Consider the following 18,387-nt stretch of genomic DNA (forward strand, 5'->3'; position numbering starts at 1 on the left):
AAAAAAAAAAAAAAAAAAGAAAAGGCCAGTGAGAGGAAAATAACCCAGAAACAGACCCACACAAATATGGACATTACATGTTGTCTATGACAAAAGTGGTAATACACAGCAATGAAGAAAGAAGAGACAATAAATTGTGCTGGACAACAATGAAGAAAGAAGAGACAATAAATTGTGCTGGACAACTGGCTATCCATATATAAAAAAAAAATCAAAGGACCTCTCCCTCAAACCATATCCAAAAATTATTCCACATGAATAAATGTGGAAGATAAAACAAAATAAAACAAAACAAAACCACAGATGTCCAGATTTTAGGTCTTGGGTTTTTTACCTGAGGTCCCCTAAGTCAAGGGGCCGATGGATAGAAGTCAAGATTTATAAGATACTTTTGATATATACCCTGTTTCCTCTCATGTCTTAGCATTTTAGTGTGCCAGTTCTAACTGATGGCATCTATGTATCTTTGCCTGTGGTTTTCCAGGAGTTGCTTTTGACTGCTGAGAATTAATGCCCTGCCCTAGCTAGCCCCCAACCAACAACAGATGTGTCTGAGGGACATGTGTGAGGAGCATGATGTTCTGAGGAACACTGGCTCCCAGAGGTACTCAGATCCAAGCTTGTTAATCACTTGCATGATAATGTACCCTTTCTGAAGCACCCTCATTTCTCTGCCTCAAATCCAGGACATTTCTTGGTGATCATTCCCCCTATTTATTACTTATACCAGAACCCTTGTCTCGGGATCTGCTTCCTGAGAAAGCCCAACTAAGACCCAGGGTTACCATGAACCTGAGTGGTGAAAAACAATTACTTCTCTATTTTCATAACTGCTAACTGAAGGAAATGCTAAATTTCAGTTATGAATATGAGCAACAAACCAAAGTAGTATTAGTGGCACCTACGTCTCTCTCAAAGAAATCACAAAAGTTTTAGCATTCCATGACAGCTGCTGTGAATATCTCAAAATGTTTTTGACACTCCTTGCTACTTTGAAATTGTTAGTTATTTGTTCACTACTGAACTGCACATGGCTGCAGTCTGTCTATATTATTGTGGATTCTTCTGGTCTGTACTGTCACCTGTTGAGCAACCACCTCTGGGCCAACTAATTACTCAGCCACAAAACAGTTGAGTGGTCTACAACTAGAGATTAACTCAAAAAGGGTGAATCCTGGTGTTCTTAGAAAACCTCTTCTTGCCTAGTAGTATAATATAAAAGTTTTAATTCCATATATAATTAAGTACAATTAAAGTTTTACTTTGTGATTTTTAAATGTAATTTTGTTACTGAAGCATTAACCAAGAAGTACATAATAGCAATTATCACAAATTTATTTTTTAATTTCTTGAAGTTGTATTTCAATAACTTTATGGTATAATTTTATAAGTTCAAAACCTTGAAAAATTAAACATTATATTTTTTGGGAATTTATACATGTGAACCAAAAAAAAAAAAAAAGAAAAGAAAGAAATAAGACATAAAATGCAGGATTCTGGTTGTCTGGGTGGGAGAGGAAAGAGAAGATGCAAGCAGAAAGATAAGGAACCCATCGGTTTATGTTCTTTGTCACAAATCAGGGGGTAGGTAAATGTGTATTATTATACTATATATAGTATATATAATATATATATTCTATATATTTCAAATATATTCCTTGAGACTTATGAAGTATTTTATAACTTAAAATGAAGATTCATATTGGGGCGCCTGGGTGGCTCAGTGGTTAAGCCTCTGCCTTTGGCTCAGGTCATGATCTCAGGGTCCTGGGATCAAGTTCCACATCTGGCTCTCTGCTCAGCGGGGAGCCTGCTTCTCCCTCTCTCTCTCTGACTGCCTCTCTGCCTACTTGTGATCTCTGTCTGTCTCTCTCTCTCTGCCAAATAAATAAGTAAAACCTTTAAAAAAAATAAAAAATTTTTAAAAAATAAAGATTCAGAGAATAAGAAAAAAATTCTTGAAAATTAAAAATGTGATAGCAGGAAAAAATTATTTCAAAGCTAAAGCTGGGCTATGGGTATTAAGGAGGGCACCTGTGGTGATGAACACTGGGTATTATATACAACCAACAAATTGTTGAACACTACGTCAAAAACTAATGATGAGTACATATATCATATGTTGGCTAACTGAACATAATAAAAAAAAAAAAGTTAAACTTGAAAAACCCCCCAGAATTTAAGCAAAAAAAGGTGAGGAAATGAGAGACTGGAAGAGGAGAGAAAAGATAAATTAGAGGATCAGTAAAAAACAATCCACATCTGAGTAAGGGAAAATCCAGAAAGAGAAAAAAGAGAACATGAAGGGAAGGAAATAACACCAAAAAAGTAATACAAAATAATCTCCTGAATGAAAGACATGAGTTTTCAGATTAAACAACCCCACCAAGCTGTCTGAACACAAAAGTCTTTCCCTTAGAAGTATACACTGAGGTATTTATACATGACTAACCACACAACGTCATCTTGAAATTTCAGAACACCAGGGAAAAGGGGAAGATTTTTAAAACCTCTACAAGCTGGAGATGGGGGGAGTGCAGTCCTAACAGCACTGTACTTCTCAAGTAGCAATACTGATAGCTAGACGGCAACAGAGCTAGGATGTAAAAAATTCTCAGAGAAAATTTTCAACCCAATTCTATGCCCAGCCAAATCAAGCACAAAAGAAGAATAATTGTTTAGGCTTTGCAATGCCTTAAAATTTTTTTTGCCCATTCACTTCTCAGGAACCTACTTAGAGGGTATCTCCATCAGAGCAAAGAAAGAAGATAAATGATGCTAAGAAACAGGGCAAAGAGAATCTCCTGAGGTTGGTAAAAGAAAATTCAAAAATGATAGCTCTGCTATTTTAGGCTTGGAGAGCAACTAAGCCAGAGTGGGGCAAAGAGAACACCCATTTTCAGGACACCTCCTAGGTGGGATTACATTACCCAGAGGAGATCCAAAGATGGCCAGAGGTTTGCAGATGAATTAGGTATATAGAAAATGAAGCAAAGAATAAAAAAAAGTAACTGGTAACTCCAAAGTAATTATTCTACAAAGAGTTTCTACACAATCTTAATAATGTGAACATTTACCCAAGTATTATAGCCATCCTACAGTAGGAAGATGGGAGGAAGGAAAGTGAACATGTGTATGTGGCACAAGTGGAGATGGGGACAGCAGCTGGAAGACTCAAGTCTCAGCTTCCATAGTACAGAGGCAAGAGAGGATGCATAAAACTGAAAGGAAAAGAAGTTAAGAAATGGGATCATAAGCAAGTTATTTTAGGAACTTGAAAGGAAACACCAAAATACACAATTTGATGAGTAACTGCCTCTGGGACACAGGAATTAAGAATGGAGTGAAAGGGGTGCTTCTTTGCATTGTGAGTCTAGTAGTACTATTTTGCTTTTTAAATTACTTACATTTACTATTCTTTAAACATAAAAACTAATTTTATAAAATATAAGTTTTAAAGAACGGACAAATAATAATAATAACAGCAACAGCAGCAGTTCTTTATTTCCCCAAGTGCCTCCTACCTATGGGCAACATACCAGACCTTTCACAAATACTATCACTATTCCTCAGGCCAGCTTTGCAGAGTAGGATTATCCCAATTTTACAGAAGAGAAAACTGAAAATGAGAATGAAAAAGGAACGTTTTTAATTGTTTTCTTTTATGTTTTCTTTGGTTCTTTACCTTTCCAGCAGTAGCAAAATATTCACCATCAGGGGACCATTCCATCAAATGTACAGATACTGAGGTTCTAAAAAAAAGAAAAAGTTAAAGAGTCAAATTTTTAAAAATCTGAAACACTGCATATATAAATGATCAAAATAAGATTTTCCTAACAAGAGAGTTTTCTAAAACTAAAAAATTTCACCTCCCCCAAAATACAAATTTGTTAATAAAACTAATCTGAATTTCACTTTGGAGAGCCAAAGAAGAATGCAATCAACATGCAGAAAAGATATGTTCCCCTGTATGTCCCACCAACATCTTCAATGCAACATGTTAAAAACTGAGCTCACCATCCTCCCTGGCTGATTGGTCCCCCTCACATAATCCATCCTGTCAACTGTACAGCCATTCTTCCACTTAAGAGTGGCTGGTAATTTTCATCACATCTTCCCCTTCCACATCCCCATCCATATCTCATCCATTAATGAGTAATTCCCACATGTCAATCTTATCTACCCAAATTCTGAAGTTATAACTATGAAAATATTTTTGCTTTTTTTAAACAATCAACTACAGCACAGACTGAAGGATAACAGTATAATGGGTTTTGGTTAGAAGAAGTCCACTTTCTAGGCTTCTAAATGTAATGGTACTATCAAAAAATAGAGATCACTGTGAAAGGGAATATATTTTAGGAAGCTTTTTTAAATTAATGAACAGAACAACATGGATACGAACTTGCACTGCCAGATGCACTTCCAATCATTTAAAACTGGAGGAATTTTATTATCGATTTCTTCCTCCTCTTCTAGAATGTCATCTCCTGGAGGAGCCCACAACTGAATAGAATCAGTTGCGGTCAACAATCTGTTATCTGAAATTTAAAGAAAGCCCTGATGAATAAGCAAGGATTATCTGGAGAAAGAAATGCATATGTGGGCTTGTATTTAGGTCTATGAACTTTTCTGTAAAAAATAATAAGCAATACCACCTATGAAAAATACGTGGGGCATATCCATTTCAAATCCCAGAATCCACTACCAGAGAGAGAGCAGTTCTCAGCAGAGACTTGAGAACAAAAAAGAAACGCTTACCGGCAAAAAGCTAAAGAGCTATTGTATATCTGGAAAATCTAAAAAAAAAAAAAAAAAGAAAAGAAAAGAAAAAGAAAAAGTACAATAAAAAACAACCCCAAAAACCTCTGATATATAAACACAGAATGTTCATAAAAAACAACCCCAAAAACCTCTGATATATAAACACAGAATGTTCTCAGGATATAAAACTTAGCTAAAGGGGTGCCTGGGTGGCTCAGTGGGTTAAAGCCTCTGCCTTCAGCTCAGGTCATGATCCCAGGGTCCTGGGATCGAGCCCCGCATCGGGCTCTCTGCTCAGCAGGGAGCCTGCTTCCCCCTCCCTCTCTCTGCCTGCCTCTCTGCCTACTCATGATCTCTGTCTGTCAAATAAATAAATAAAATCTTTAAAAAAAAAAAAAACTTAACTAAAGATTAATGCAACTTGTTTTTCTATATGTAATATAAAAATTACCTTTATTAATCATGAATGTAAAAAGAAGCAATAGCTATTATCATTAGAAGTGTCTAATCTTTCGAATTTAAAGACAAAAATTGCCTAAAACACAAATAATAAAATGAGACAGGGGTTTTTTTAGCCCTATTTCAGATTTTATTTCTTACTAAATGCAGTAACAGTAAAGGACAGCACATGTTAATAACTAAGGAAACAAATCATCACTGTTTCTTGGAATAAGGCATTCAAAGGCAGGGGGGGAAAGCACAGAAATAACAGTAAATTAAGCACTGTACAAAGCAGCACATACCAAGAAATAAAATACATACTCATCCACCAGCAAAAAGAAAATACACTACTGATCACTTTCTTATTATGGGAGATTATATCACATTGTAATCATACATTTAAAACCAATATTTACTCTTCATAATTCCTAAATATAATCACCAAATACCTTGAGGGTCCCATGCTAAATTGTACGTCACAGAGCTCAAAAAAAACTGCCCAGTTTTAAGCCACTGACACTTCAATTGCTGAAACAAAGAAAAAAGAAAAACGTAACTTTTTAAAGTAATATCCACAATACTACCATTTTACCATTTTCTTAAGACCTTATGATCTAAAGCAAAGATGTAAATATTTATTTTCAAAATATTGTTTCTAAAATAACTTCGGATAGTTCCACTTACTATTTATCCTACCATATCAAGCTACTTGCCACACCCAAACAAAGCATATTCTCTCAGGCTTCCTTCCACGTCTATGAACACATTCTCACACTTGGGATATGCGGTTTCTCTCCTCTTCACCTGCAAATTGCTATGCTGCCATCAAGACCCAACCAAATCATCTCCTCTGCAGGGAGGCCTCTTCTGATATCCTGGCAGCACTGAAACCACTCTACCCACTACCATTTTAACAGTGGTCACACTAGAGCTTTACCCATTCATATGTCTGACTCTCCTATTAAACTCCAACTCTTCGGGGCAGTAATTACCCATAATAAGCTTTGCGTCCTGAGTGCTGTAATGGCTGGAACATATGCAGACACTCAATAAATGTTTGTGAAAACAAAATAAATGCACATTAGAAAGCAATGCAAATTATCATAATCCTAAGGACTCAATGTCTAAAATAAACTGGAAATATCTCCCAAAGTCAGCAAATTTGAACCATACAATATATACAGTCCCTAAACCTATATGACATATGTTGTATTCATTTGTATGACTTCCATCCTTTTTCTTACCATTTTCATACTAAAAGGTAGAAAGAAGATTTAAAGTGTAAGAGTCAAAGACCTTTGTAATGAAATAGAGTGAAAAACAGTTTAGGTATTTCTTTGTAGCACATAAATATAAAATGTCCTTTTGTGAAATATAGTGCAATGTAAAGCCATGTCACCTTAGGCAAGTTATAGATCAACTGTTTGACAAGTAGTAATAGTTTAACACACAGCAATTCCCTCTCATTATATTTTCTGAATACTTCACAAATACTTCATTCAAGGTAATTTGACTATCAAGACACAGAATTTTAAAATAACTGCAAAACCTGAATTTCATTATCCAAAAATAATTTTGTATTTTTTAATATAATGCTTTTTTAACCCTTCTACTGTTGATCAAACAAAAGTCAAATACTGCTTTAAATACTGCTCAATAGATCTATTTTAGAGTAATAATCAAATCATTCCTTAAAACTACAAACACCCTTAATATTCTTTCCTTTAGTATTTCTCACAGTGCAATATGTGGGCCAACTCCAGAGCAGAAATTTTGAGGGTGAGGTCTGGAATCTGAATTTTAATATGTACCCTAGGTGACTCTTAATCACTCTTAAATTTGATATCCACTTCCTCATACTATCATATTTTAATTTGTACTTTTTTTGAAATATTAAATAAACAAATGCATAATTTAAAAAAATATCAAATCTACTTTTTTAATGCATTTAAGAACACACTTTTTTAAAATTACTGGTAAATATATACTCCTGGCATTCAGATTTCACACTGGCATTTTCGACTATTTGTGAGTGATAATGGAGTCTTAATGCATGTAATGATTTTTAAAAGGACTGATGATTGTAACCATATAAGGTTTTCTGAATTTTAAATAAAATAACATACAGTACCCAGAATGAATTTGAATAGTTCTCAATGTGATATGCTAGATCATTCAGCTGATAGTTGACTCTACTTAAGTTCCTAACTCCTTCATTAAATAAAAATTTAGAAGCATCTGTTATGTTCCAGATCCTGTTCTAAGTACTTCAGATTCATCAGTGACCAAAAGAAACAAAGCCCCATACATACCCTCCCGCGGAGCTTACACTCTCAACAATAAATAACAAATATAGCAACATAAGCGCTATGGAAAAAAACTTAAAACAGGAGAATGGGGATTAAAATAAAGGTGGCAGAAGCAAATGGCAACTTTTTTAAATGGGTGGACCCCACTGAGAGGGTATTATTGAGCAAAGATTTATAGGATCTGCAGGAGCTGGCTCTAAAGTTGTCTAGAGAAAGAAACATTCTAGACAAGAGAAAAAACAGTGCAAAGACCCTAAGATGGGAAATCACTGTTCAAAGAGCAGTAAAAATGCCACTGTGGCTGAAGTGACATCGGAGAGGACAAAAATAGTAGGAGTTGAGCTCTGAGAGGTGGTAAGGGGGTACTAGAGGGAAGAAAGACTAGTCTATTTTAAGGCTTTTTGGCTTTGAGTCTATGAGAAATATAGAGTTTGAAGCAGAGAATTGTGTCATGACCTGCTGTTGAGAATAGAGAAGGGGAAGGGGGAAATAAAACATATCAGAGACTACTCTAGTAATCTAGACAAGAAATAATAGTAGTTCAACTAAGGTTGATCCCAACTAGCAAGGTAAATCTCAATTAGCAATATTGTAGAAAACTAGATTGCCTAAATGTTTAAGTATATTCCTAGTAGATGTAAAAGATCTTCCCATAAAGCACCAGACCATCTTCACATGTATATTCCAGACTACCTTTAGCACTGGCTCCTAAGGAGCTCTTCACTACTATCGACTGGACTCTAAACTTAACTCCAAAAAATTTCTATTACCATTTAATACTTACACAATTTCTCTTATGAGAATTTACACCCAACGGCTCAAAAATACAAACAGCATTACCATACGAAGCTGCAATCTAAAAAGAAATGAACAAAGCATTAACATTTAGGAAAAGAAAATAAAGACAACATCCTTTCACAATAATGTATAAACTAATTACATATAATACAATCTCAAGACAGTATTTATGATTTATTCCATTCCACGAGTAAAACTAAAAAAGTACTGGACTTAAGAATCTCTTCTCTGGGTACGCCTGGGTGGCTCAGTCATTTAAGTGTCTGCCTTCAACTCAGGTCATGGTTCCAGGGTGCTGGGATGGAGCCCCTCATCAGGCTCTCTGCTCAGCAGGGAGCCTGCTTCCCCACCTCTCTCTCTGCCTGCCTCTCTGCCTACTTGTGGTCGCTGTCAAATAAATAAATAAATAAAATCTTAAAAAAATTTCTAGAACACTAAAACTATTTAAATTATTACAATTATTACAAGAAAAGTTCATTTTTTTTTAAAGATTTTATTTATTCGTAGGAAGAGAGGCAGGCAGAGAGTGAGGAGGAAGCAGGCTTCCCGCAGAGCAGAGGGCCCGATGTGGGGCTCGATCCCAGGACCCTGAGATCATGACCTGAGTCGAAGGCAGAGGCTTTAACCCACTGAGCCACCCAGGTGCCCTGAAAAGTTCATCTTTATATTATACAGACTTTTAACTCTTCTGCGCAACACTGGCTTTACTGAACTGCTAGAGTATACCACAAGTATGCTATATTTACTTTATGTATAACCACAATTTGATATATATTACATTTGCTGTATATTTGGGGGAAGACAAGATGTACATATGATGAAATGTGAACTATTTCAAAATAGACCTTCTGTCTAAAAGTTTGAATGAAAGAACCTTAAGAGTCTTCACTCAACAAATAAACATTCATTAAATTAACAGAAGTTTTAAAAAGCAGCTGTTATATGCCAAATATTATATTAGACACAAGTTGCTAAATTTCTTGATAAAAATGTGATGTTAGGGGCACCTGGGTGGCTCAGTGGGTTAAACTTCTGCCTTCGACTCAGGTCACGATCTCAGGGTCCTGGGATCAAGCCCCCACATCTGGCTCTCTGCTCAGCCAGAAGCCTGCTTACCCCGTCTCTCTCTGCCTGCCTCTCTGCCTACTTGTAATCCCTATCTGTCAAATAAATAAAGTCTTTAAAAAAATTTTTTTTAATTTTTAAAAAACTTTTAATGTTATAATTTGGGTGAGATAAGGAATGCTACACAGAGGAAATAAAGGCTGACTTCCCTATTATTGGCTTAATAGTTGCTAGAATTATCAACTGGCAGAATATCAATGTGCACTGGGCTGTGAGGTCCACAGATCTTACAAGAGTATATGCACAGAAAAAAAAGAGTATATACACTGGTAAGTAATCACATTATCAGCTTAATGGCACCTTACAATTTGTAGACATCTTCCACTTTATCCACACCTACCAATACCCATCTAAAGTATATTAATAAGAAATTATAGGTAACCCTAGTATATAAAGATAAGAATACATTAAAAGATGACATTTAATAAGGTAATTAGATCCCTTACTCTTCCATGTTGGTTAGAACACTCCACACAGCTGACTTGGATGTTTCCATGCTTAGCACCAGGAATGATCTGCACACACTCAAAGTCACTTGCCAAAATAACAATATCACAGCCTGATCCATATGCCTAAAAGAGAAGAGTTTTACAGTAAGTGAGATATAAAACTTGTGAATTATACCTTACATTCCACAATACTTTGACACATTTTACAAAAATAGCTAATGTAAAAATATTAAGATATCCATTTCTAAATAAGACATTAAAAGTTACACGAAAAATAAAATTCACATTAAAAAAAAATAGGATGATGACACCCCATGCGTTATCTTTCAACAACCAGTAATAAGAAAGAAAAGATTCTTCTAGTTCTTAAAACACTGCACCTTCTGTCCCTGCAAGTCATAAATCTGTCTGTTCTGAGGTTCCCTCCAAAGCTCATCTTGGTAAACCCTAAAGAATAAAATCTCCATCTGAGAGTAATAAGGCAGTGAAGGCTGCAGTTGTTTTCCCAAGGTTCAAACCAGGCTTGAGAAAGATCAAGAAAGAAATCAGATGCGTTTTCCAACACAAATCCACGTGGCTTAAAGAGCTAGTGAAATAGACATGAACCCCCAAAGCAGAATTACATGCACTAAAGCAAAGACTAAACTTGAACTCACCAACTGCCTCAACCTATTAAGAGGTGATGGAAAGGAAACCAACCCAAAGTGGCTTCACACACACAAAAATTAATTAAAATAAATTTAATTTTAAAATAAACTGATTTGTATAAAATGTTAACAAATATATACAGTCTACAAAATGAAAAACAAAATTAAGTTCCTGGAAAATTTCCTTGTTCACAGTAAAACCAAATGTTTCTTCCTATTGCCACACTTCTTGATGTATGCTATTCCTGTTTTGCAACATTGTGAATTTTATGAAGACATAAGGGGCAGAGAGTGAGGACACTTTTTCTCTGGAACTCAACTTATGACTAAATATTCCAAATAACCTAACAATCCAATTCTCAAATGAAAAAGCCCCATTAAAAGCTACATGTATGGGGTGGCTGGGCGGCTCAGTGGGTTAAGCCTCTGCCTTTGGCCTAGTCATGATCTCAGGGTCCTGGGATCAAGTACCACATCCGGCTCTCTGTTCAGCAGGAAGCCTGCTTTCCACCCCCCTCTCTCTTTGCCTGCCTCTCTGCCTACTTGTGCTCTGTGTCAAATAAATAAATAAAATCTTTTTTTTTTAAGATACATATATATACATGCATGTATATACACCAAAAAAATAATTTAAAAATAATTTATTCCACCATCTCCACAACTTTAAACAATACAGTCCTATCCTACAAAAATAGACCTCCAACAGCCAGGGCTGACAAGTGAAAACATAACCTCTGAAAAGATCCACATACGGCTGCTAAGGAAAGAGGGAAATGAGGACAAAGAGCAGGTAGGAAAACAAACACTACTTCTACTGGTTACTAAAACTTTCAACGTTGCCAAAATCCTGCCATAACTGCTATCAACCATTTTCAACTCATGTATTTATAAATACAAGAAAGTTCACCAAAAGAAAAACAAAGAATTTCAAGCAAGGGAAATACAGAAAAAAATCACTTATGGGAGGAAATAACTATATTCTTACAGACAAGGCAGATTTGCTATACCATGCATTCAAGAAAGCTAAACTAAAAGGGAATATTGAGGAGAGAGGCAACATGGCGGAGGAGTAGGGAACCTCGTTGCCACTGCTGATTCCCTGAATTGAGTTGGATATCTACCAAGCCATCCTGAACACCCACAAAATCAGCGTGAGATGTAAGAATATCTATCTAGATCTCTACATGCTGGAAAAACCACGGGGGGTGAGTGGTGGCTTCTGACACTCCAGCTTTTCCTCAGGTTCATCTTGCCTGAGTCATGGTTGATATTTTGGACTCTGTACATTCCCTCAACCATCCCTCAAGAGAATGACTAGAAGGAGGAACTGCCAACCAAGCAAAGAACCAGAGACAATGGCCTCTGCCACAGACTTAATGGATATGGATCTAAGGAAGATGTCAGAAAAAGACTTCAGAGTAACATTTATAAAGTTGCTCTTTAGGCTTGAGAAAACTATTAGCAACAAACAGTATAGAATCTCTAAGGGCAGAATGTAGAGCTAACTGTCGCCTACATTAAAAATGCTATGAAGGAGATGCCATCCAAACTAGATACTCTGAATGCCAGGGTCAATAAGAAAGAAGAACGAATTAGTGATTTAGAAGATAAGCTGATAGGAAGGAAGGAAGTCAAGAATGATAGAGATAAACAACTACAAGCTCATAAGATCAGAAGTAGAGAGATCAATGACACCATGAAACTTTCCAAAGTCACAATTATTGGGATCCCTAAGGGGGTGGAGAGAGAGAGAGGACAAGGATGTATACTTGAGCAAACCATAGCTGAGAACTTACCTACTCCGGGGAAGAAAAGAAGGATCCGTGTCCAAGAGGCAGAGAGGACCCCTCCCAAGATCAATAAAAACAGACCAATGCCTGGTATGTAATAGTAAAACTTGATAATCTTAGAGCCAAGGCAGCTATCCTGAGAGCAGCTGGGGGAAGAGATGTCTTACCTATGGAGGGAGGAATGTCAGAATAACATTAGACCTGTCCACAGAGACCTGGCAAGACATAATCTGGATACTAAATGAGATGAACATGCAACCAAGAATACTTTATTGAGCAAGGCTGTCATTCAGAATGGATGGAGAGACAAAGAACTTCCAGGACAGGCAGAAAGTGAAAGGATATGTGACCACCAAGGCAGCCAAGGGAGAGAGGGGCTCTATAAAAGAAAAAAGACCCCAAGAGTAATATAGACCAGAAAGTAACAGAGATAATCTACAGAAACAGGGACTTCACAGGCAATATGATGGCACTAAATTCATATCTTTCAATAGTTAGTCTCAACGTGAACAGCCTGAAAAATTAAATGGCACAGGGTTTCAGACTGGATAAAAAGACAGGACCCATCCATATGCTGCCTACAAGAGACTCATTCTGAACCTAAAGACACCTCTAGATTGAAAGTAAGGGGATAGAGAACAATTTATCATGCAAATGGACCTCAAAGAAAGCTGGGGTAGTAACTCTCATATCAGACAAATTGGATTTTTAAACCAAAGACTGTAGTAAGAGATGTAAAGAAACACTATTATCATACTTAAAGGGTCTATCCCACAGAAAAATCTAACAATTGTAATTATCTCTGCCCCCAACATGAGAGCAGCTAACTATATAAGCCAACGATTAACCAAAATAAAGAATCATATTGATAATAATACATTAATAGTAGGAGACCTCTCAGCAACGGACAGGTTATCTAAGCAGGAGATTAACAAAGAAACAAGAGCTTTGAATGACACAGTGGACCAGGTGGACTTTGTAAATACATACAGAACATTCCACCCTAAAATAACATAATACCCATTCTTCTTGAATGCACATGGAACTTCCTCCAGAATAGATAACATACTTGGTCACAAATCAGGTCTCAACCAATACCAAAAGATTGAGATTATTCCCTGCATGTTATCAGACCACAATGCCTTGAAACTGGAATTCAATCACAAGAAAAAATTTGGAAGGAATTGAGACATGTGGAAGTTAAAGAACAGCCTGCTAAAAAATGACTGGGTCAACAAGGAAATTAGGGAAGAACTTAAACATGGAAACTAATGAGAATGAAAACACATTGGTCCAGAACCTATGGGATATTGCAAAGGCTGTCCTTTCAACAATGTGGCAGGATACAAATCAAAATCACAATGAGCTATCACCTTACACCAGTTAAAATGGCAAAAATTAACAAGACAGGAAACAACAAGTGTTGGCAAGGATGTGGAAAAAGGGGAGCTCTCTTACACTGTTGGTGGAAATGCAAGCTGGTACAGTCACTCTGGAAAACAGGATGGAGGTTCCTCAAGACATTAAAAAGAAAGCTACCCTATGATCCAGCAATTGCACTACTAGGTATTTATTCCAAAGATACAGGTATAGTGAGAAGAAGGGGTACATGCACTCCAGTGTTCCTAGCAGCAAGGTCCACAATAGCCAAACTGCAGAAGGAGCTAAGAGGCCCTTCAACAGATGAATGGATAAAAAAAGATGTGATTCATATATACAATGGACTATTACTCAGCCATCAGAAAGAATGAATACCTACCATTTGCATCGACACGGATGGAACTGGAGGAGATTATGCTAAGTCAAATAAGTCAAGCAGAGAAACAATTATATGGTTTCACTCATATGTAGACTATAAGGAATAGCGCAGAGAACCATAGGGGAAGGGATGGAAAATTGAAGGGGGAGAAATTGGGGAGGGAGATGAACCATGAGAGACTATGGACTCTGGGAAACAAACTGAAGGTTTCAGTGGGGAGGGAGGTGGGGAGATGGGGTCACCAGGTGATGAGCACTAAGGAAGGCACGTTTTGTGATGAACACTGGGTGTTGTACGCAACTAGTGAATCACTGAACACTGCATCAAAAACTGATGATGTACTATACAGTGGCTAACTGAACATAATAAAAAAAAGTGAAAAAAAGGGGGGGAATATTGTGTGTAGGAAAGAAATGTTTCACCCTACTAATTTTTTTTTAATTCTTTTTTTTTTTTTTAAGATTTTATTTATTTATTTATTTATTTATTTGACAGACAGAGATCACAAGCAGGCAGAGAGGCAGGCAGAGAGAGAGGAGGAAGCAGGCTTCCTGCTGAGCAGAGAGCCCGACGTGGGGCTCGATCCCAGGACCCTGAGATCATGACCTGAGCCGAAGGCAGCGGCTTAACCCACTGAGCCACCCAGGCGCCCCCACCCTACTAATTTTTAAATTATTATTAATCCTCATTATAAAAAAAAGGAAAAAATTCTGTAACTATGTATGGTGACAGATGTTAACTAGAATTATTGTGATCATCTTGCAAGGACATACAAATAACAAATCATTATGTTGTACACCTGAAACTAACATAATATTGTATGTCAATTATACCTCAATAGAAGAATGTATATTAAAATGACAAAAAATAATCCTACCTTTGAACAATATTTCAAAATTTCCAAAGTGCCTAATAGAATTATCCCAGCAAATTGAACTAATGAAAAGAGCATAAACTTTAGTTTGAAATCATGTATGCAGGGTTTTCTTTTCTTTTTTTTTTTTTAAGAATTTTTTTCCTTTTTAAGATTTTTTTTTTTTTTTTGACAGACAGATCACAAGTAGGCAGAGAGGCAGGCAGAGAGAAAGAGGAGGAAGAGGCAGGCTCCCTGCTGAGCAGAGAGCCCGATGCGGGACTCGATCCCAGGACCCTGAGATCATGACCTGAGCCGAAGGCAGAGGCTTTAACCACTGAGCCACCCAGGCGCCCCATATGCAGGGTTTTCAGTTTGGGTTCTGCCATACTAAGTGATAAGTTACTCAAGCTATCTGAGAATTTCCTTGCGGTAAAATGGAAGTAAAACAGGGCCTCATAATTAGTCAAGACTGAATCACATGCATTCTAGAACTGAAGGCTCACAAGAGTTTAATTATTTATATAAACACGCATTTAATACCTGTCAGGTTCCCACCGCACAGGAACATCCATCAAAGCAAGTAACCATGTCCTGTTTACGGCTGCACTCCCACCGCCTAGCATAAGCAGCCTTCAATAAATATATGTATAACAAATAAATGATCCAAATCTCCCTAATTTCTGGCTACAAAACTCTCAGTACCTGGAAACCTAGTCAAAGAACATGGAGTTCAGACAGATGACATAACCTCCTTGCTAATAATCTGGACAAATTTACAACAGCAGCTATACAAGGAAAGATTTTGGCTAACTTTCCGGCCTAACAGCATCATGGATTTAGAAGACCTACCAGAAGGGAATCTACCAAAGCCCTCCTTAATAATTCACCACTTACTGAATACTGACTATAATGAGGCCATCAGCTAGGTCTTTATGAACACTGTATCTTCACAGGCCACCTTTTCTAGATGGAGAAACTGAAGCCTGGAAAGGGTAAGTAGTTTGCCCAAGTTCATAGACTGCGGATTCATTTCCTTAGAATAAAGCTCCTGCTCTTTCCCACTACACCACCCCACCTCTACTCTGTCTTCTTAGAGCTAGAAGGCCCATGTTCATCTTCGTAATCCCAAGTATTTACCACGGCACCTGGCACAGAGTAATTACTCAGTGAAAACCAACTGCTAAGAAGGTTTATACAAAAGCTGTAATTACTCAAGAGATTCCCAGTCTCTCAATTTTACGACGAAAGCAACTCTGTCTCCATTCTTTTTTCAGAATTCAGTCTCACTAGAGAAAGAATTTATAGCGCAGGAGGAAAAAAGGGTACTCACTGAGACTACACATAAATACTAAAATGAACTCCGGGAATATGGAGTGGGCTCCTTTGTACTAGGTAAATGAAGTATCGTTGATGTATCAGGGTATAAACTACTCCACAGGATCATTACTAGAAAGCAGGAAAAGGGGCAGCAAGCCTTTTCTGCAGGAAATGGAATCCCTTAACCAGGTTCTTCTTCCCTTGGGTTCTTGGTAGAACCACTCCTGTCCTACAGCACTGCACACCAGCGTCCTGCTCTTACAACAGCACTGATCTATAAAATGTTTTGTCTCAAAGTCAAGGGTATGGTTTGGCCCCAACACACAGATAAGGCCTAAGAGAAAGCATCTTAGAAAAACACACTTTCTTTCCATTCATGTGGGACAATTTCTTCTATGGAAGGACTGAACTGTCCTTATGATAAAGAATAACCAGGGGCACCTGGGTGGCTCAGGGGGTTTAAGCCTCTGTCTTCGGCTCAGGTCCTGATCCCAGGGTCCTGGGATCAAGCCCCATATCAGGCTCTCTGCTTGGGGGAGAGCCTGCTTTCCCCTCTCTCTCTCTGCCTTTTTGTGATCTCTGCCAAATAAATAAATAAAATCTTTAAAAAAAATAACCAGCTGATAATAGTCACAACAAGAGATAATTCTGTAGCTCAGGCCCTCACGTCAAAGACATGCTTTAAATATATTCATCTTCACTTGCTTTAACCTTAGTTTTGGACAATAAATCCATCCTTTTAGGAAAGAGAAAAATAGTCTGTGCTTTCAGCATTGAAAGTAAGAGTTTTCAACATGGAGTCTGATGGGCAGAAGTCATAGATAGTCTCAGAAGGTCTCTGAACTCCTGGAGATTATATTTAAAGTCATGTGAATGTGCCTGGTTTCCTGAATTCACAGATCTCATTTGTTTGTCTAAAAGAATCTCCTCCTTAGATAAAGTGTGTGGTGTGTCATATTATCTATCCCACAATAATTCTATGGAAGCTAAAAACTTGAGTATCTTTTTAAAAGATTTTATTTATTTATTTGACAGAGAGACAGTGAGAGAGGAAACACAATCAGGGAGAGTGGGAGAGGGAGAAGGAGACTACCCACTGAGCAAGGAGCCCAATGTGGGGCTCAATCCTAGTACCCCGGGATCATGACCTAAGCCAAAGGCAGACGTTTAATGACTGAGCCACCTGGGTGCCCCAAAACTTGAGTATTTGTTATTATCAAGATTCTTTTCTGTTTTTTAGTTGCGATATCCAAAAATTTCATTAGAAGAGACTTGCCGATTAGCTAAGCCTGAAATACAAAGTCACCCCCCCTTCTTTTACCTTATCAAAATTTCACTTGAGGAAAAAAATTAAATATCATCTTCTAAAGTCATAAAGTACTCTGAATTAAAATACTACCATTATCGTAATAAAGATATTGCTGCCTTCTCTAGAGGGCTTCATGTCATTGTGATTACGTGTATCTTAAGGGACATAACACAATCATTGCCCTAACTTCAGTTTTATATATAACTGCCTTCACTACATTATTTTCAGAAAAGCAAACTCGTATTCATATCCCACAAACTGTTCGAATTATTCAGATTTCCTTTAAGTCTTAGATAAATGAAGGTGTAAAGAAATACTTTTTAAAAAAAAATCCTACACAAACATAACTTTTCCTAGGAGAAAATAAAATACAAATAGATGAATTCAGATCTCTTTACACTGTTTTATCCACTTCACTAATGACCATCTCCTTTCACTTTTTTTTCTATTGCTCAGCTTTCTGTTCTTACTGGTTGGCTAATTACATAAATTCACTTAAATTCCTCATTGCTGCTGTGGTCTTTGCTCTATAACAAACAAAAAGCTAAAGAAGACAGGGCTGTCTGGCTTTGATGGTCACTTTGTTGTAGCAAGTTATCTGCAGAAAAAGTCTTAAGAGACCAATCTTGACTTATGAAAAATCTTAAAATCAAGAAAATGAAGCACAGATTAACAAAAATTTCCCAACAACCCTCCCCTCTTCATTTTGGTCATGTAATTAAACACCTAACTATTTATGTGCCTCAGGATTAAAAATTAACTCCTAGGTGCGCCTGGCTGGCTCAGTCAGAGGAATGTATGACTCCTGATCTTGGGGTCGTGA

The 18,387-nt window shown here is 37.1% G+C and overlaps 1 protein-coding gene across 3 annotated transcripts in view; it reads right to left on the reverse strand.

Annotated features, from left to right (window-relative positions):
* LOC111160078 (Dmx like 2) overlaps nucleotides 1-18,387 on the reverse strand; it is a 159,903-nt gene that overhangs the window by 116,363 nt on the left and 25,153 nt on the right. For all 3 annotated transcript variants that reach the window (XM_022522911.1, XM_022522902.1, XM_022522893.1), the window contains exons 2-6: nucleotides 9,884-10,009; nucleotides 8,299-8,370; nucleotides 5,655-5,733; nucleotides 4,406-4,541; nucleotides 3,686-3,752 (exon numbers count right to left, since the gene is read on the reverse strand). In XM_022522911.1, coding sequence (XP_022378619.1) covers nucleotides 3,686-3,752; nucleotides 4,406-4,541; nucleotides 5,655-5,733; nucleotides 8,299-8,370; nucleotides 9,884-10,009 — 480 coding nt within the window. The remainder of the gene's footprint in view (nucleotides 1-3,685; nucleotides 3,753-4,405; nucleotides 4,542-5,654; nucleotides 5,734-8,298; nucleotides 8,371-9,883; nucleotides 10,010-18,387) is intronic.

Source organism: Enhydra lutris, unplaced genomic scaffold (assembly GCF_002288905.1).
Source record: "Enhydra lutris kenyoni isolate GAN:26980312 unplaced genomic scaffold, ASM228890v2 scaffoldscaffold4, whole genome shotgun sequence".
Taxonomy (NCBI): domain Eukaryota; kingdom Metazoa; phylum Chordata; class Mammalia; order Carnivora; family Mustelidae; genus Enhydra; species Enhydra lutris.